Below are 20,468 nucleotides of genomic sequence, written 5' to 3'. Positions count from 1 at the left end.
TGAGTCAAGTTGACTCAAACAGCCAGGAGAGCCAATTGCATGCATTTCAAGTCTCTAAATTTCATACCACTAAATCCACACCAAGACTATAAAAGAGACAGTAATGCTTAATTGATATGGATGAAGCAGACTTAACTAAATGTTGCTGACTGGTGATTGACAGGGTGTTCAGGTTTTGAACCTGTCCGACCTCCTCCACCGTCACACGCCCACCCGTCGCCTTAGGTCTGCAGATGCCAACCTCCTAACACCTCCCACGACCAGGCTCCGGACCTGGGGCGACAGGGCCTTCGCTGCTGCTGCCCCCTCCCTCTGGAATGCCCTCCCCAGCCATATCCGTGATGCAAACACCCTGACATCTTTTAAATCAGCCCTCAAAACCCACCTTTTCAATCTTGCTTTTGACCTCTAATTCTGTCGGTTTTATTTTATTTTGTCATGTATTATTTTTTATTTTATTTTTTGTCTCTCCTACCCATGTAAAGCGTCTTTCAGCACCTGGAAAAGAGCTATATAAAAAAGATGTATTATGGGCGGCTAGGTGGCGCAGTGGGCAAGGCGCTCGCCACCAACGCAGGAGAGAAAAAGTAGATAAAAAAAAGAAAATTGATGTATTATTATTATTCCTTCAGTGGCTCTATGACCAAAATCCATGGAGTTCACAGAGTCTTCCCAGACAGCCAGCATCTGCTTCTTGATGAGCGCGACAAACAACATCACCACAAGTGACGTCAGGAGCAACAGCTAGTTCTCCTCTGGACTGTTGTGGACTGTTCCCAGAGCTTTAGGGACTCGTGTTGAAAGCAGAAATAATGGATATAGTGTCCCCAGATTTAAATTAGTATCCGCCCCCGGCAGCTACAGTTCCCTTGTCAGATTATATTGTTATCTGATTTTGGGTTTTGCCAGTATCACTAGATGTCACACAGCAAGTAGAAGTAAGTATTCTCTACTGGATTGGCTAGAAAAGCGTTTTACTCTAAGAGAGATTCTTAGCTGCGACCAGCAGTAAGTTGGTTTGTCCGTTGTCTCGTGTTGTGTGCTGTTGTGATGTCGTGACAGTTAGTGTAAGTTGTCCGTTGTGTGCTGTTGTGATGTCATGCCAGTTAGTGTAAGTTGTCCGTTGTGTGCTGTTGTGATGTCATGCCAGTTAGTGTAAGTTGTCCGCTGTGTGCTGTTGTGATGTGATGACAGTTAGTGTAAGTTGTCCGCTGTATGCTGTTGTGCTGTCGTGACAGTTAGTGTAAGTTGTCTCGTGTTGTGTGCTGTTGTGATGTCGTGACAGTTAGTGTAAGTTGTCTCGTGTTGTGTGCTGTTGTCATGTTGTGACAGTTAGTGTAAGTTGTCTCGTGTTGTGTGCTGTTGTCATGTCGTGACAGTTAGTGTAAGTTGTCTCGTGCTGTGTGCTGTTGTGATGTCGTGACAGTTAGTGTAAGTTGTCTCGTGTTGTGTGCTGTTGTGATGTCGTGACAGTTAGTGTAAGTTGTCTCGTGTTGTGTGCTGTTGTCATGTCGTGACAGTTAGTGTAAGTCAGGGTTCGAAATTAACGGGGGCTTGGGGCATAATGCCCTTGAAAATGGACAAAATGCCCTCGAAAATCAGTTAAGGGGGGCACTTAATGCCCCCGACAGTTTACTAATTATATATATATATTTATCCGGTAATGGAGCGTCTGTGGGAGTACGGTTCAGATGACGCGCAAATAAAAAAATTCATTTGGCGGAGCCGGTGTTCTGCACTGGCAGCAGCCAGCTGCCAGGTGCTAGTCAGTTTGTGTAAAAATGGCACGCACAATATAAATCAATCTTCATTACGACTTTAAAAACATAGCCATTAACATTACATAGGCCTACACACATCTTGCCATAGCGTTAGGAGTTTTTAAACACAACGCACGTTTTAACTATGGTAGCCCGACGCAGCCCGCAAGCTAATACTGTAGTCAATGAAATGTCACCGTAGCTACTAGCTACTGTAGCAGAGGAGGAAATGAGAGTCTGAGAGGCGGGGTGTTTAAAGACAATGATAGGCGTTTATTCAACATCCAAGAAGGCTAACATACAACTGTGTTTTACTAACTCCAACCGGGACTATTGCCGCTTTTCCACTGCATGTTGATGTTATACGTCTCCTCCTAACGTTACCGGAGCTGATAACATTGTCTGAGCTGGTGGTGGTCCGTGACGCTAAAATGTCCGTGGGGACCCGGCGCCAACCCATAGATAGTTCCAACTCACCGAATTACGTAATCCACCACAGTTGCACTCAATATTTAAATAATGTTAGTCTAAATAAATGTAGACGGAAACATAATAATTTCAAGCAGAAAACGAATCTTTCCATTAAGAACTGACAATCAGGGAATTTAAACATGGTTGACATTGTTTTTGTGTGTTTATATTAAAGAAAGGAAAGTCTAGTGCTGGCTGAGCATATAGTGTTTGTTTGCACTAAGTTAATACTTTGACAAATGTAGCCTATATTTTTCAGTCAGTTCGGTCTTTGTGTGCCAAACATTATTTTATTTTTAATAAATGAGAAGCATGTTTAGATTTGAGTGTTACATTTTTTTTTAATAAAAATTAACATATATCGAACTGAAAACCGTGACCCCAAAATAGTGATACGAACCAAACCGTCCCATTTTGTGAACCGTCCCACCCCTACCGTTTATCATAAAAATTCAGTGCCCCCGAAATACAAAAAAAAGCCCCCGAAAATCAATTAAGGGGGGCAAAAAAAGCCCTTGAAAAAAAATGTTAATTTCTAACCCTGGTGTAAGTTGTCTCATGTTGTGTGCTGTTGTGATGTCGTGACAGTTAGTGTAAGTTGTCTCGTGTTGTGTGCTGTTGTCATGTTGTGACAGTTAGTGTAAGTTGTCCGCTGTGTGCTGTTGTGATGTCGTGACAGTTAGTGTAAGTTGTCCGTTATGTGCTGTTGTGATGTCGTGACAGTTAGTGTAAGTTGTCCGTTATGTGCTGTTGTGATGTCGTGACAGTTAGTGTAAGTTGTCTGTTATGTGCTGTTGTCATGTCGTGACAGTTAGTGTAAGTTGTCCGTTATGTGCTGTTGTGATGTCGTGACAGTTAGTGTAAGTTGTCCGTTATGTGCTGTTGTCATGTCGTGACAGTTAGTGTAAGTTGTCCGTTGTGTGCTGTCGTGACAGTTAGTGTAAGTTGTCCGTTGTGTGCTGTCGTGACAGTTAGTGTAAGTTGTCCGTTATGTGCTGTTGTGCTGTCGTGACAGTTAGTGTAAGTTGTCCGTTATGTGCTGTTGTGATGTCGTGACAGTTAGTGTAAGTTGTCTCGTGTTGTGTGCTGTTGTGATGTCGTGACAGTTAGTGTAAGTTGTCCGTTATGTGCTGTTGTGCTGTCGTGACAGTTTGTGTAAGTTGTCTCGTGTTGTGTGCTGTTGTGCTGTCGTGACAGTTAGTGTAAGTTACCTCGTGTTGTGTGCTGTTGTGATGTCGTGACAGTTAGTGTAAGTTGTCTCGTGTTGTGTGCTGTTGTCATGTCGTGACAGTTAGTGTAAGTTGTCTCGTGTTGTGTGCTGTTGTGATGTCGTGACAGTTAGTGTAAGTTGTCCGCTGTGTGCTGTTGTGATGTCGTGACAGTTAGTGTAAGTTGTCCGTTGTGTGCTGTTGTGATGTCGTGACAGTTAGTGTAAGTTGTCCGCTGTGTGCTGTTGTGATGTTGTGACAGTTAGTGTAAGTTGTCCGCTGTATGCTGTTGTGATGTCGTGACAGTTAGTGTAAGTTGTCCGCTGTATGCTGTTGTGATGTTGTGACAGTTAGTGTAAGTTGTCCGTTGTGTGCTGTCGTGATGTCGTGACAGTTAGTGTAAGTTGTCCGTTGTGTGCTGTCGTGACAGTTAGTATAAGTTGTCCGTTGTGTGATGTCGTGACAGTTAGTGTAAGTTGTCTCGTGTTGTGTGCTGTCGTGACAGTTAGTGTAAGTTGTCAGTTATGTGGAGGGATGCTACTCCCCCGTCATGTGGAGTCACTAAACCCAGACCATAGCGAGATGAAACAAGAATTATGAATATAATACAAGAAACGTGCTGTCCTGAGAACAGCAGAACACACAGTGAATGTATCCGTTTTGTTTATTGCACTTTTATTGCACTTTCTTTGCTGAAAAATAAATGCTACATTGGCTAAATGGCTCACGCGAGGCATTTAAAGATGGTGTTTTTTTGTTGTTGCAGGAAGTGTATTGGCACATTCAACTTCTGATTGGTTAAAAATTGCTTTCATGTTCGCCACCTACTGCTTTGGCATTGTACTACATCACTGTGCTCAGGAGGCAAAACCAATGTCTAACTTGCCTGCCATTACGTTGTGTTCTTGAAAGCGAAACTGACCTTGAAAACGAAACGAAAATAACCCTGTGTGTAACAGCAGCCTCAGAAGCCCCTGAACTTGTTGGACCTCCTCCCTGTTACCTGCATTGAAAGCCCTCTTCTTCTCGTTCAGTAGGGCTTTGATGTCCTTAGTGACCCATGGTTTATTGTTAGGGTAGCAGGTAACAGTCCTAGATGGAACATTGGAGTCCACACAAAAGTTGATGTAGTCTGTGATGCACTCTGTGAGCCCTTCAATGTCCTCTCCATGGGGCTCACAGAGTGCCTGCCAGTCTGTGACCTCAAAGCAGCCCTGTAGTGCCTCTTGGGCCTCCTCCGACCACCTTCTCACTGTATATTGTTGTTCAGTTTGAAAAGGTTAGATGACATCCAGGTTTTTATTTTGTGGAGGCAGTTGTGGTGTGAAGAGTTTGTTCTCTTCCTCAGAACCAGAAGGTCCTGACACCCTTAGTCACTTAAATGGAGAAAATGGTCTGATTCTAGGTAAAGACCAAGAAAACTGAGACGTTCACAAATGAAAGTGACACTCAAACTCAGCTTAAATACATTTGACCATAATCACCCTTTATGTTCGTTTTTTATTAACCACTAGGTTAACGGTTTTCAATTTGATTTTGATTCATTAATCACTAGGTTAATGTCTATTGTAAATATTATTTAGTAAATCCCTTTATCATTTATAATTTCATCTAATATCCCTAGTTAACCAATAGGTTAAACATTTTATATTTTCATTTTATTATCACTTATATTTTCAGTTTATTCATTGTATTCATATTTAGCCAAAAAAGTTAAAAGGTTCTACTTTAATCATTTTATATTTTCATTTTATCATTTTATATTTTTTCATTGTACTACATTTTCAGTTTATCATTTTATATTCCCATTGTCTATATATTCATCTTATATTTTCAGTTTATTCGCACCTAACCAATAGGTTAAACGTTTTATATTCTCATTTGATCCATTAATATTTTAACCAATAGGTTAAAACATTTTCTACTTTGTTCATCCAATTATACTTCCCTATTGTTAACCTTGTACTAAGAAAAAGGTAGTATTGTGAGAGAATGAAACTCATCATCTCCTACCACCAACAAGAAGACAAAAGACGCCCCCACCCTCCATTGTATCCAAAGACCCCTCACCTCGCCTGTCCAACCATCCCAAAACACATCACCCCCCCCCCCCCCCCCCCCCCCAGAGCAGAGCAAACCCCACAACTCACCATTCCAGACAAACCACCCCGAAACACATCGCCCCCCATTCATGGACCCGAAACCCCCCCATGGAACAGACCAATCACCCACCCTTCCAGTCCGACCACTCACAATGGACACACCTCTCACTTCTCGTGTATATAATGTACCCAATATCATCGATCGAGAGCTCAGTTGGGGACACAGTGGACGTTCTTCACTCTGTGTTCATGTCTGCTCCTGTATACTGTACATGAGGACGGGTGGAAGGGAGCTTTTGGAAAACGTTAACATCACGATCGACGGCCCTGTCCACACGTATATGGATATTGTTCTAAAATGCAGTATTTTCTCTGCAATCAGGATCACGGAGAGCTCCCTGCAATGTGCCATCAGGTCAGTTCATGTGAGCATTTTTGCATTGTTGTGTTGAGCGATTTCATAAAACACCCTTGGTGTGGACAGGATTTTCTTTGAAAATGGAGGGGTGACGTTTTCTTTTTAAATATCCATGTGCGTGTGGACAGCATCGTATCATGATGAAGTTGTTGTGTACAATTCTGTCATCTAGAGATGAATGATGACCACATTATCATTGTGGCATATGCTACGCCCCCAACACTCTGGAACCCTCTCCCGCAGGTCAATAGGACAGCAGACTCGGTTGACACTTTTATAAAACAGATCAAAACGTACCCTTTTTTTAAACTAGCTTTTAAATGAATTCATATCTTTATTGTCTTATTTAATATGGATAACATTTGAAGACATGATTACTGTACTGTAAATGAGAGGCTATTGTATGTAGTGTTACTTGGGGGCCCTTTGGACTGGTCAGTTGTTCAGCTGTTCCTTGGTCTTGTTGTATCTTCATCTTTCAGCTGCTCGGCTCCCAGACTCTGGAACTCCCTGCCCCCACATATCCCACAGTCTGACTCACTATCATCATTCAAATCACAACTGAAAACACATCTGTTCAAACTCGCATATTCACTATAACCTCTGTCACCGTGCTTTATCAACACTGTACTTATTGTAGTTATTTTATGCCTATTATGTCTGCACTTTATGCATTGCTTTTATTCTGTCAACTGTATGCTCATTTTATGCCTATGTTCATTTTATGCTATTTGCTGTGAAGCACTTTGAGCTGCAATCCATGTATGAAAGGTGCTATATAAATAAAGTTATTATTTGTATTATTATCATAATAACTTTATTTGTATAGCACTTTTCATACAGAATCATCGAATGTTCCATCTAGTGTGCCATCGATTGTGCCATCGAATGTTCCATCTAGTGTGCCATCTAGTGTGCCATCTAGCTTCACAGTGAGATGTACATTACATTAGTTGTCTTTGCTGAGTTCTCCTGCTGTTTGCCTTAACCCTTCATTGTCTAGCTATGTGGTGACTGAGCTCATGCAAAGTGACCTCCATAAGATCATTGTATCGCCACAGCCACTCAGCGCAGACCACGTCAAAGTGTTTCTGTATCAGATCCTACGAGGTAAGTGTCGACACTGTGCTGCTATTTCTTTATCAGATCCTACGAGGTAAGTGTCTACACTGTGCTGCTATTTCATCACAATCATTCTTATGTAGGACCAGTAGATGAAGCTAATGGACCTGTCTCAAAACCCTGCCCCTTTTCTTGATCCTCCAATCACAACTGTCGCTTGTTTGTCCGAGGTAAGCGACAGTTGTGATTGGAGGATCAAGAAAAGAGGGCAGGGTTTGAGACAGGTCAATTGTACTGTTGCAACTTTCATATACTGCACATTCAGTAAAATCATCAAATACTGCAAAGGCACAAGGACAAGCTTGGTGCAAGTCTTTTGTCCTTCCAAGTGTTGCTAAATTACTTAAATTTTTTCTGTATTTTTACGTAGACTCGTTGCCATGGTTACTCTCTGTTACATTTCAACCCAATTTCTATACTGGGGACAACCTGTCTGAACGTGGCAACCCAAGCTGCAGTGCTAAACATTACATCGGATGGAAAGCACTTATTAATAGTGATGTTACACAATTGAGTATATGGATATTTGTGTACTATCTGTACTTTATTGATTGTCTCAAAAGAGGTAGACGAGTTGTAGTAGCAGAGGTCCTGGAACATGTAGTTTTAACCCTTTCACTACCACACTACAGAAGGTTAACCCTTTCACTACCACACTACAAGTTTTAAGTTTCTTTAATAGTTGTCATACAGAAGTACAGAATACTTTTATACAAAATGCTTCTTACTGTTACGCTCCAGAGACTGTGCAAGACAAGATAAGTATGAAATAAAATAACATAGTAAAATTAGAAGTAAAAAAATGAGGTCACAGTGTTCAGTTTAGACATATGTACAATGTTCGATGCAGAATAGACGTAGTTACCATACAATATACAATACTGTGCAGTGTACTAATATACAATACTATATAGTGCAAGGCAGGAATGGGACGAGGTGCAATTTAGGTACAATTCACAGTAGGTGTACGAGTTGTAGTGCAAATCCTTTATCAATAAATATAAAGTGTAAAGTGTGTTTGTGTGATCTAAAGTGTGGAGAGTGGGTGCTGCAGTGTGTTGTTTGTTTGAGTGAGTGTGTGCGTGTGGGTGTGTGTGCTGTGTGCATTTGATGGTTGTTGCATAGTGTTTATTGTTCGTTTAGCAGCCTGATGGCCTGGGGATAGAAGCTTCTTCTTAGTCTTTCTGTGCTCGCCTTAAGACTCCGGTATCGCTTGCCTGACCGCAGCAGTTCAAAGAGGCAGTTGTTCGGGTGGCTCGAGTCCTTAATAATTCTCTTAGCCTTCCCCTTGCACCGCTTGTTGTAAATGTTCTAGAGGGTGGGAAGCCCCCCTCCAATTGTGCGTTCGGCTGAACGTGTCACTCTTTGTAGTCTGCTACGGTCTTGTGCAGTGCTATTCCCAAACCAGGAGGTGATGTTGCCGGTCAGGATGCTCTCTATTGTACATGAGTAGAAGTTCCTAAGGATCTTCTGACTGACTTGGAACTTCCTTAGGCGTTCACTCTCTCAACCGGTGCCCCGTCGATGCTGAGGGGGCTGTAGTCCTTGACCCCCGACCTCCTGAAGTCCACAATCATCTCTTTTGTTTTGCTGACGTTCAGGGAGAGGCAGTTCTCCTGACACCACTGTGACAGGTTCTCTACCTCTTCCAGGTAGGCCCTTTCGTCGTTGGCAGAGATCAGGCCCACCACTACTGTGTCATCAGCAAATTTGATGATGGTGTTGTTGTTCCGCTGTGCTATGCAGTCATGTGTGTACAGGGAGTAGAGGAGGGGGCTCAGAACACAGCCCTGGGGGGCCCCTATGTTGAGCGTGATGGATGAGGAGGTGCAGTTGCCGGCTCTTACCACCTGGGGTCTGCCCGTCAGGAAGTCCAAGACCCACTGGCAGAGGTCATAGTTCAAGCCCAGGTCCCTGAGCTTGGCTATGAGTTTGGAGGGGACTATGGTATTGAATGCTGAGCTGTAGTCGATGAACAGCATTCTCACATAGTTCCCCTGCCTCTTGTCCAGGTGTGATGCTGCTGTGTGCAGCACATGGGCTATGGCATCCTCCGTGGACCTGTTGGGGCGATATGCAAATTGCAGAGGGTCCAGGTTGATGGGGAGGGAGGAACAGATGTAGCCCTTCACTAGCTTCTCAAAGCACTTCATGGCTATGGAGGTGAGGGCTACAGGGCGGTAGTCGTTGAGGCAAGCGGGCGTAGATTTTTTGGGTACAGGGATGATGGTGGACTTCTTCAGACAGGTGGGGATGACAGCCTGTTCCAAGGACAGGTTGAAGATGTCAGTGAATACCGGGGCCAGTTGGTCGGCACAGACTTTTAGGACGCGGCCGGGGATGCCGTCCGGTCCTGCTGCCTTCCTGATATTCACTTTTTTAAAGATCCGTCTCACCTCATGCTCTGTTACCCTGAACACTGAGTCTCCATCAGCAGACCCCCCCCCCCCCCCCCCCATTGCCGTGGTTTGTAGGCTGGTGTTGTTATTCACAGCCTCAAACCTCGCATAGAAGGAATTGAGATCATTTGCTAAGGAGATGTCACTGTTCAGTTTGAGGGGGGTGCCTTTGTAGTCTGTCATTGTTCTGAGGCCCTGCCACATGCCTCTAGAGTCAGCCTGTTCAAACTGAAGTTCAACTTTATCCCTGTAACGCCGTTTTGCCTCTATTACTGCTCTCCTGACGTTGTATCTTGCCATCTTGTATTCTTCCATGTTGCCTGTCACCAGCCCGGTGTTGTATGCTGATGTGCGCACTTTCAGAGCCTCACGGATGGATTTGTCTACCCAGGGCTTTTGATTTGGGTAGATTTTAATTTTGGTGGAGGGGATTGTTTCTTCTACCAGAGTACAGACATAGTCAATCACCGTTTCGGTGTATTCGTTAATATTGGCTGTGTTATCACGGAATACACTCCAGTCTGTGCATTCCAGTGCAGCTTGGAGTGACTCCTCTGACGTCACGGCCCAACGCTTAACCTCTCGCGAGACCACCGGCGTTCGCTTGAGACTTTGTTTGTACTTTGGCAAAAGAAAGATGGCGGCGTGATCGCTTTTACCGAATGGACTAAGAAGGTTAACCCTTTCACTATCACACTACAGAAGGTTAACCATTTCACTACCACACTACAGAAGGTTAACCTTTCACTACCACACTACAGAAGGTTAACCATTTCACTACCACACTACAGAAGGTTAACCTTTCACTACCACACTACAGAAGGTTAACCATTTCACTACCACACTACAGAAGGTTAACCTTTCACTACCACACTACAGAAGGTTAACCTTTCACTACCACACTACAGAAGGTTAACCTTTCACTACCACACTACAGACGGTTAACCTTTCACTACCACACTACAGAAGGTTAACCTTTCACTACCACACTACAGAAGGTTAACCTTTCACTACCACACTACAGAAGGTTAACCTTTCACTACCACACTACAGACGGTTAACCTTTCACTACCACTCTACAGAAGGTTAACCTTTACACTACCACACTACAGAAGGTTAACCTTTCACTACCACACTACAGAGGGTTAACCTTTCACTACCACACTACAGAAGGTTAACCTTTCACTACCACACTACAGAAGGTTAACCTTTCACTACCACACTACAGAAGGTTAACCTTTCACTACCACACTACAGACGGTTAACCTTTCACTACCACACTACAGAAGGTTAACCATTTCACTACCACACTACAGGAGGTTAACCCTTTCACTACCACACTACAGAAGGTTAACCATTCACTACCACACTACAGAAGGTTAACCCTTCACTACCACACTACAGAAGGTTAACCCTTTCACTACCACACTACAGACGGTTAACCCTTTCACTACCACACTACAGGAGGTTAACCCTTCACTACCACACTACAGACGGTTAACCCTTCACTACCACACTACAGATGGTTAACCCTTCACTACCACACTACAGATGGTTAACCCTTCACTACCACACTACAGAAGGTTAACCCTTTCACTACCACACTACAGACGGTTAAGAGCTCCTGGAGGATTGAGTTGTAGACGTTTGCAGCCAATGATTCTCTCTGCCGTCTGATTCCTAAGTAAAGCACGTGTTAGAAGAGCTCACTCCTCCATTATAATAATGGACAATAATGGGATCATTGAGTGTCTGTGTCGTGATGTTCTCTTTCAAACTCTTCAAAAAACACAGGCGTAGTCGGAAAATATAGTTCGGTGTACTTTATTTTACCGGCAAAAAGGTGAAAAAAAACTAAATACTCTACACATACAATATTTTAGCTACACAAGGAGTTCCTCAATAACTCAATCAATCAATAATTAGATTTCAAGAGCAGAACCCTTCCAATCCGGCTTTCGCACCAAACACAGCACAGAAACCTCTTAAAGGTCAGCAAGGCGTTCTTCTCCCTGCTGACCCTGGTTCCCTCTCCGTCCTCATCCTCCTCGACCTCGGCACCGCCTTCCACACCATTAATCACTCCATCCTCATATCTGGCCTCCAGTCCACCACCACTGGCACTGCCCTCTCCTGGATCATATCATATCTCTCATATCATCATATCTCTCTGATATGTCATCCTCCTGCACGTCAACCAGATCACGAAAAAACCGCCTTCTTCCACCTCAGGAACACTGACCCACGCACTCGTCACATCCCGACTGGACTACTGCAGCATCATCCTTTATGGCACATCCACCAACATCATCAATAAACTACAATACGTCCAAAACTCTGCTGCTCGCATTCTCACCTCCACCCTGCCGCTCCGAGCACCTCACGTATCTTTATTGTCAATATCATGAGCTTTCAAATTGTGAAACCACTTAACAATAACATTCTACATCAGTAACAATAACCAAAATCTGAGAAAATCTATTATTAACACTTTGGTTGCCTTGGGTTAAATTAATGATATACCATAGATTGCCAGCGCTATTTGTCTATGGAGAAAGTCCCCTTCTTTGCAGGGCTATAACTTTTTAAATTCTATTGCTACATTGCCATTATTAGGGCCCATTCAAAGTCCTATATGTATTGTTCATTGTGTAGCAACGTTAAACTTTTTCATTCACATATTCATAGTAAAGTATGGTCTAATGTATAAGTATGTTTTCATCTCTTTCTGCAGCTTTCTCCAGAACGTGATATATAGCCCCAAATGCATTATATTGATGATGAAATACAGTTTGATGGCAATCAGCGCGATATAAAAAATTCCAACTAGACGTACTTCTAGAAGTTACTACACGTCATCTGATGTTGACCGGATGGGCGAGGGGGCGTTTATAATTCCGTGGGCAGCGTTATACCAATCATCTAATGTGGGTCAAATGTTGATAAAAGCAGTTAGTATCGAAGATGGTAACGTTACACGCTGAAACTCACCCCAGTCTCCGCGCGCCGTTGGGCGATCATCGTCGAGTAGAAATTTTATCATTATGGGATATATTATTACCCGGTCCATCTCCAGCTTGTATAATGGTATATACGTCCAAATCATGTTGTTTATCGAGTTATTGCCAATCGATCACCGTGTAGCGTGACGAGCCAGAGTCCCATGAACCATAAGTACTACGGTCGTCATGACAACCTCTATTCAATATCCTGTGTGGCGATTGCGCCGATCGGCCACCAGATGGCGCTCCTGAACCGCCAGAGAGCTCAGTGGGTCCTGCTGGTGGATCTCAGGCCAGCGGAGGGGGAATATGAATCCGATCGCAGATTTTTGAAATATTGATATAAGGACGCTGTACAGCGTCCCCCGGCAACTTTAGCATGGCCAGCAAAGACGTGAAAAGACGTGTCCCGGCAGTCAAAGTGTTAAATGTGCAATCCCTTTGCTAGAACAATAACATACATAAATATACAGTTCAGACACTCCGATGACAGTGACACCGTGCAATCCATGTATGAAAGGTGCTATATAAATAAAGTTATTATTTTTATTATTAACATAATAATACTTATTTGTATAGCACTTTTCATACAGAATCATCTAATGTTCCATCTATTGTGCCATGGATGGTGCCATCGAATGTTCCATCTAGTGTGCAATCTAGCTTCACAGTGAGATGTACATTATATTAGTTGTCTTTGCTGAGTTTTCCTGCTGTTTTCCTCCCCCGTCCTCCCCCGTCCTCCCCTGTCCTCCCCTGTCCTCCCCCGTCCTCCCCTGTCCTCCTCTGTCCTCCTCTGTCCTCCTCTGTCCTCATCTGTCCTCCCCTGTCCTCCTCTGTCCTCATCTGTCCTCCCCTGTCCTCCTCTGTCCTCCTCTGTCCTCCCCTGTCCTCCTCTGTCCTCCCCTGTCCTCCCCTGTCCTCCTCTGTCCTCCCCTGTCCTCCCCTGTCCTCCCCTGTCCTCCTCTGTCCTCCCCTGTCCTCCTCTGTCCTCATCTGTCCTCCCCTGTCCTCATCTGTCCTCCTCTGTCCTCCCCTGTCCTCCTCTGTCCTCCCCTGTCCTCCTCTGTCCTCCTCTGTCCTCATCTGTCCTCCTCTGTCCTCCTCTGTCCTCATATGTCCTCCTCTGTCCTCCCCTGTCCTCCCCTGTCCTCCCCTGTCCTCCCCTGTCCTCCCCTGTCCTCCTCTGTCCTCCCCTGTCCTCCCCTGTCCTCCTCTGTCCTCATCTGTCCTCCTCTGTCCTCCCCTGTCCTCCTCTGTCCTCCCCTGTCCTCCCCTGTCCTCATCTGTCCTCCTCTGTCCTCATCTGTCCTCCCCTGTCCTCCTCTGTCCTCCTCTGTCCTCCCCTGTCCTCCCCTGTCCTCATCTGTCCTCCCCTGTCCTCCCCTGTCCTCCTCTGTCCTCCTCTGTCCTCCTCTGTCCTCCTCTGTCCTCCCCTGTCCTCCCCTGTCCTCATCTGTCCTCCCCTGTCCTCCTCTGTCCTCCTCTGTCCTCATCTGTCCTCCCCTGTCCTCCTCTGTCCTCATCTGTCCTCCCCTGTCCTCCTCTGTCCTCCCCTGTCCTCCCCTGTCCTCCTCTGTCCTCCCCTGTCCTCCCCTGTCCTCATCTGTCCTCCTCTGTCCTCCTCTGTCCTCATCTGTCCTCCTCTGTCCTCCCCTGTCCTCCTCTGTCCTCCCCTGTCCTCCCCTGTCCTCCTCTGTCCTCCCCTGTCCTCCCCTGTCCTCCTCTGTCCTCCCCTGTCCTCCTCTGTCCTCCTCTGTCCTCCTCTGTCCTCCTCTGTCCTCCTCTGTCCTCCCCTGTCCTCCTCTGTCCTCCCCTGTCCTCCTCTGTCCTCCTCTGTCCTCCTCTGTCCTCCCCTGTCCTCCTCTGTCCTCCCCTGTCCTCCTCTGTCCTCCTCTGTCCTCCTCTGTCCTCCCCTGTCCTCCCCTGTCCTCCCCTGTCCTCCTCTGTCCTCCTCTGTCCTCCCCTGTCCTCCTCTGTCCTCCTCTGTCCTCCCCTGTCCTCCCCTGTCCTCCCCTGTCCTCCTCCTCCCGTCCCCAGGACTTAAATACCTTCACTCAGCTGGCATCCTGCATCGAGACATCAAACCTGGCAACCTCCTCGTCAACAGCAACTGTGTGCTCAAGGTGAGTGGAATCAACCTTTTCCATCCTGAATGGTCCCCACGTTTTTGTCTGGACCTCCCTCGGAGTCCATGCTTCTCTGGTGACACGTGACTTTTATCACTTTGACTGGTGACATGTGACTTATATCACTTTGACTGGTGACACGTGACTTTTATCACTTTGACTGGTGACATGTGACTTATATCACTTTGACTGGTGACGTGTGACTTTTATCACTTTGACTGGTGACATGTGACTTATATCACTTTGACTGGTGACATATGACTTTTATCACTTTGACTGATGACATGTGACTTATATCACTTTGACTGATGACATGTGACTTTTATCACTTTGACTGGTGACATGTGACTTTTATCACTTTGACTGATGTGTGACTTTTATCACTTTGACTGGTGACATGTGACTTTTATCACTTTGACTGGTGACGTGTGACTTTTATCACTTTGACTGGTGACATATGACTTTTATCACTTTGACTGGTGTGTGACTTTTATCACTTTGACTGGTGACACGTGACTTTTATCACTTTGACTGGTGACATGTGACTTTTATCACTTTGACTGGTGTGTGACTTTTATCACTTTGACTGGTGACATGTGACTTTTATCACTTTGACTGGTGACATGTGACTTTTATCACTTTGACTGGTGACACGTGACTTATCCTACAGCTCTCTCAGAACACCTACATCAACTCTACTTTAACGTGAACATTGAGATTTGACTGTCCTGAACAAGACCAAATGACTTCACACACACACACACACACAAGTCACCTCTCTACTAATTTTAAACCACACATTCTCTACTCTATCAAGCTAGACGTCTGATGTCCTCTACTAACTTTAAACCACACATTCTCTACTCTATCAAGCTAGACGTCTGATGTCCTCTACTAACTTTAAACCAGACATTCTCTACTTTATCAAGCTAGATGTCTGATGTCCTCTACTAACTTTAAACCACACATTCTATACTCTTATCAAGCTAGATGTCTGATGTCCTCTACTAACTTTAAACCAGACATTCTCTACTCTATCAAGCTAGACGTCTGATGTCCTCTCCTAACTTTAAACCACACATTCTATACTCTTATCAAGCTAGATGTCTGATGTCCTCTACTAACTTTAAACCAGACATTCTCTACTTTATCAAGCTAGACGTCTGATGTCCTCTACTAACTTTAAACCACACATTCTCTACTTTATCAAGCTAGACGTCTGATGTCCTCTACTAACTTTAAACCACACATTCTCTACTTTATCAAGTTAGACGTCTGATGTCCTCTACTAACTTTAAACCACACATTCTCTACTCTATCAAGCTGATGTCTTGACATCTGATGTCCTCTCTATTACCTAACTCTCTATTAACTAAAAAAACGCATACTCTCTACTTACATATATTATATACGTGTCATATGTAAACAATGGAATCGGAGCGCGCTCTGCTGGACAAACTATGGGATGACACCATTTCTAAATTACCCCAAGCATTTTTCTCTGCTTTATGTTCTGTAAGAAGACAACGTTTTAATATCGGCACCTATCGGCCAACATAATGTCTGTGATAGGCACAATATCGACCGATATCTACTTCCCCCCCCCCCCCCCCCTCCCTTGCAGATCTGTGATTTCGGCCTGGCGCGGCTGGAGGAGTTGGACGAGTCGCGTCACATGACTCAGGAGGTGGTGACGCAGTACTACCGCGCCCCAGAGATCCTCATGGGGAGCCGCCACTACTGCAACGCCATCGACATCTGGTCCGTGGGCTGCATCTTCGCTGAGCTGCTGGGCAGACGCATCCTCTTCCAGGCACAGAGTCCCATTCAACAGGTAACCCCCCCCCCCCTCTCTCTCTGTCTCTCTCTCTGTCTCTCTTTTTCTCTCTCTGTCTCTTTCTGTCATGGACCCAAGTCCTCTCGACATTATTCCACCAGATTAGATGTAATGGATTCATCGCCCCCCTGCCACTCATCATGAAACTCGAAGCAGTCAGACAGTTAGCCCTGGTCGAAGTTCAGCACTTGTTCTCAAATGTACATATTCCTCGCACGTTTCTTTGTGAGATGAACAATAAGACCGTACAGATGGTGAGACAATGGACTGGACTGAACACTCACTCAACACGGGACATCATATTCCATACCATGCGGAGGGGCGGCCTGGGTGTTCCCAACTTTGAATGGACGTACATCGCCACGAGACTCAGTCATCTTGTCAACATGCTGAACAGTGACGACCAGCACGTCAGAGAGCAGGCCAGAGCCTCTCTGTTCTTAGACCTGCAGAGACGCAAGGTCCCCCTGGCGTGTGGGTCGGATCCAAACTTCCTGGGTTACAGGAAGAAACCAAGTGGAAAGCTGGACAGCCGCGCCCCCGGATTCGGGGTGTGGTCTGACTGGCCAGACCTGAAGGACCTATGCGGCTGGTCCAACGTGGCCCTGGAGTGGGTGGGGCCGGACTCAGACGCTGTTAATGTTTCTGAGGAGATCATCTCTGACCCTACCATCTCTGTGAAGGCCACCATTGACATCTGTGGAATGTGGCATGAACTGCCACTTATCAATGCCTGTGGTCATCTCATGTCGGCACAACAACAACGTCAACACGGGACTGAGCTTAAACTGCAAGGGAAGCTTGCTTCTCTCCCTGTCGCTGACCACTCTGTCTCGCACGCAGTTTTTAAAAGTGTAGCTATTGATGAGAGCATCATCATTTTTACTTTAAAAGCTAGGCTACAGGTTTTACCATCGAAGCTCAACCTTTCCATCTGGCTCCACACTGTCATAGCCCACACTGCACACACCACGGTCACGAACAGACAACAGAAACCATGTCTCACATCCTCAATGGTTGTCATGCATACAGAGGGCTCTACATCTGTAGGCATGATAGGATCGTGGATCTGATTGCAGACAGTGTCAGTTCCACACTCGGGTCACCTGCAACAGTGCTGTATAAGCACACCAGTGTGGAGCCATGTATGTTCAGTCTGTGTACGTAGTGACAATTCACTGTGCTCTGATATTTCAGCAAACACCCCTGATGTATAGATACGTGTGTGTGTGTGTGTGTGTGTGTGTGCGTGTGCGTGTGTGTGTGTGCGTGCGTGCTGTATTCTATGAGAGGCGAAGCGGGGGAAACCGCTGGTACCGGGAAAAATCAGATATAATTCCCACATTTACAGTTGCTAACAAGCCACTGAGAGTCTACGCACGTCATGAGACATATACCTATCTGGGTCATACATTTAATGTGGCAGGTGAATGGGAACAACAAGTGCGTGAAATTATCTCTGATTATTCCACCAGATTAGATGTAATGGATTCATCGCCCCTGCCACTCATCGTGAAACTCGAAGCAGTCAGACAGTTAGCCCTGGTCAAAGTTCAGCACTTGTTCTCAAATGTATATATTCCTCGCAAGTTTCTTTGTGAGATGAACAATAAGACCGTACAGATGGTGAGACAATGGACTGGACTGAACACTCACTCAACACGGGACATCATATTCCATACCATGCGGAGGGTGTTCCCAACTTTGAATGGACGTACATCGCCACGAGACTCAGTCATCTTCTCAACAGTGACAACCAGCACGTCAGAGAGCAGGCCAGAGCCTCTCTGTTCTTAGACCTGCAGAGACGCTAGCTCCCCCTGGCGTGTGGGTCGGATCCAAACTTCCTGGGTTACAGGAAGAAACCAAGTGGATTCGGGGTGTGGTCTGACTGGCCAGACCTGAAGGACCTATGCGGCTGGTCCAACGTGGCCCTGGAGTGGGTGGGGCCGGACTCAGACGCTGTTAATGTTTCTGAGGAGATCATCTCTGACCCTACCATCTCCGTGAAGGCCACCATTGACATCTGTGGAACGTGGCATGAACTGCCACTTATCAATGCCCGTGGCCATCTCATGTCGGCACAACAACAACGTCAACACGGGACTGAGCTTAAACTGCAAGGGAAGCTTGCTTCTCTCCCTGTCGCTGACCACTCTGTCTCGCACGCAGTTTTTAAAAGATTTAGCTATTGATGAGAGCATCATCATTTTTACTTTAAAAGCTAGGCTACAGGTTTTACCATCGAAGCTCAACCTTTCCATCTGGCTCCACACTGTCATAGCTCACACTGCACACACCACGGTCACGAAAAGAAAACAGAAACCATGTCTCACATCCTCAATGCCTATAGAGGGCTCTACATCTGTAGGCATGATAGGATCGTGGATCTGATTGCAGACAGTGTCAGTTCCACACTCGGGTCACCTGCAACAGTGCTGTATAAGCACACCAGTGTGGAGCCATGTATGTTCAGTATGTGTACGTACTGTAGTGACAACTCACTGTTCTCTGTTGTTAATGAGAATAACAGAGAGGTTCTCATCCTAGAAGTTGGCTGTATGTTTGTCTACAGTCTAGATAGAAGAAGCCTTTACAACCAAAATGTTGAAGTATCAACTGTTAGACCATACCATATCACAACTGGGCTACAACTGTAAACTTTTAGTCTTCATATTTGGAAGCCTGGGTCATGTTCATAAGTTGGGTGTTAGAGGCCTTCAGATGGCCGGTCTTCCGAAGGGAAGAGCCAAACAATTAGCAAGATATTGCTCAGTGTCAGCAATTATTGGCAGCCGCGCAATTTGGAGAAGACGCTGCTATCTGTACCCATGAGCTGTGTGCTACTTGTCTGGTTCATCATCCTATGTGTGTAACTTTGGTTGCCATTGCCAATTTGGGCACGAATGTCCAAGTGCACTGATAATATTTGTGTCCTTTAGACATTGTATTTATGTGGACATAAATAAAGATTCTAAATGTGTGTGTGTTGTTTGTTTGTTTGTTTGTTTTTAGCTGGATCTGATTACTGACCTACTGGGGACTCCCTCTATGGAGGCTATGCGGACGGCGTGCGAAGGAGCCCGCTCCCACATCCTCAGGGGCCCTCACAAACAGGTGGGTGGCCTGCTTACACCCTCAGGGCCCTCACAAACAGGTGGGTGGCCTGCTTACACCCTCAGGGGCCCTCACAAACGGGTGGGTGCCCACATCCTCAGGGGCCTCACAAACAGGTGGGTGCCCACATCCTCAGGGGCCTCACAAACAGGTGGGTGCCCACATCCTCAGGGCCCTCACAAACAGGTGGGTGCCCACATCCTCAGGGGCCTCACAAACAGGTGGGTGCCCACATCCTCAGGGGCCCTCACAAACAGGTGGGTGGCCTGCTTACACCCTCAGGGGCCTCACAAACGGGTGGGTGCCCACATCCTCAGGGGCCTCACAAACAGGTGGGTGCCCACATCCTCAGGGGCCCTCACAAACAGGTGGGTGGCCTGCTTACATCATCAGGGGCCTCACAAACAGGTGGGTGCCCACATCCTCAGGGGCCCTCACAAACAGGTGGGTGGCCTGCTTACATCATCAGGGGCCTCACAAACAGGCCACGTGAGCGGATCGGCGCGGGCGAGAAATCCGCTCTTCACTCTTTAAAGCTTGGTCCGCTCCGCTAATCGCTCATGTTGACCCCGCCCCCAAGTCGCTCTCCGCTCGCTCACTGCTCACCTTGAATCGAGCGCTCCCCGCGGCACATCGCTCGGCAGATATATATATATTTTTTTGGAGCATGGTGTAAATTAGCTCAAACTACAACAGTCTACACCCCCTGGGCCCCTTAACAATTGTTTGTATTGAGCCGCATTGTAATTGTACCCATTCTGCAATGTTAAATAACGTTGTTTATCCATTCACTAGCTCTATTAAGCGATGATAGCTAGCCTAGCCACAATGCTATGGTCGCTGCCATTAATGTTAGCATGTAAGCTAACGACAACAACAATGGCGTCAAAACTTTTTCTAACA

The 20,468-nt window shown here is 45.8% G+C and overlaps 1 protein-coding gene across 1 annotated transcript in view; it reads left to right on the top strand.

Moving 5' to 3' along the window:
• The window catches only part of nlk2 (nemo-like kinase, type 2), a gene marked incomplete at its 3' end in the record, with an annotated part of 78,133 nt that overhangs the window by 9,538 nt on the left and 48,127 nt on the right, over window positions 1-20,468 (top strand). The window contains exons 3-6 of the mRNA XM_084339211.1: window positions 6,963-7,069; window positions 14,523-14,608; window positions 16,236-16,445; window positions 19,464-19,565. Of these exons, the coding sequence (XP_084195337.1) occupies window positions 6,963-7,069; window positions 14,523-14,608; window positions 16,236-16,445; window positions 19,464-19,565 (505 nt within the window). The remainder of the gene's footprint in view (window positions 1-6,962; window positions 7,070-14,522; window positions 14,609-16,235; window positions 16,446-19,463; window positions 19,566-20,468) is intronic.

The sequence above is a fragment of the Notolepis coatsorum genome, assembly GCF_963971535.1.
Source record: "Notolepis coatsorum genome assembly, contig: SCAFFOLD_337, whole genome shotgun sequence".
In the NCBI taxonomy this organism is placed as follows: Eukaryota; Metazoa; Chordata; class Actinopteri; order Aulopiformes; family Paralepididae; genus Notolepis; species Notolepis coatsorum.
This window is presented reverse-complemented; position numbering and strand designations above follow the sequence as displayed.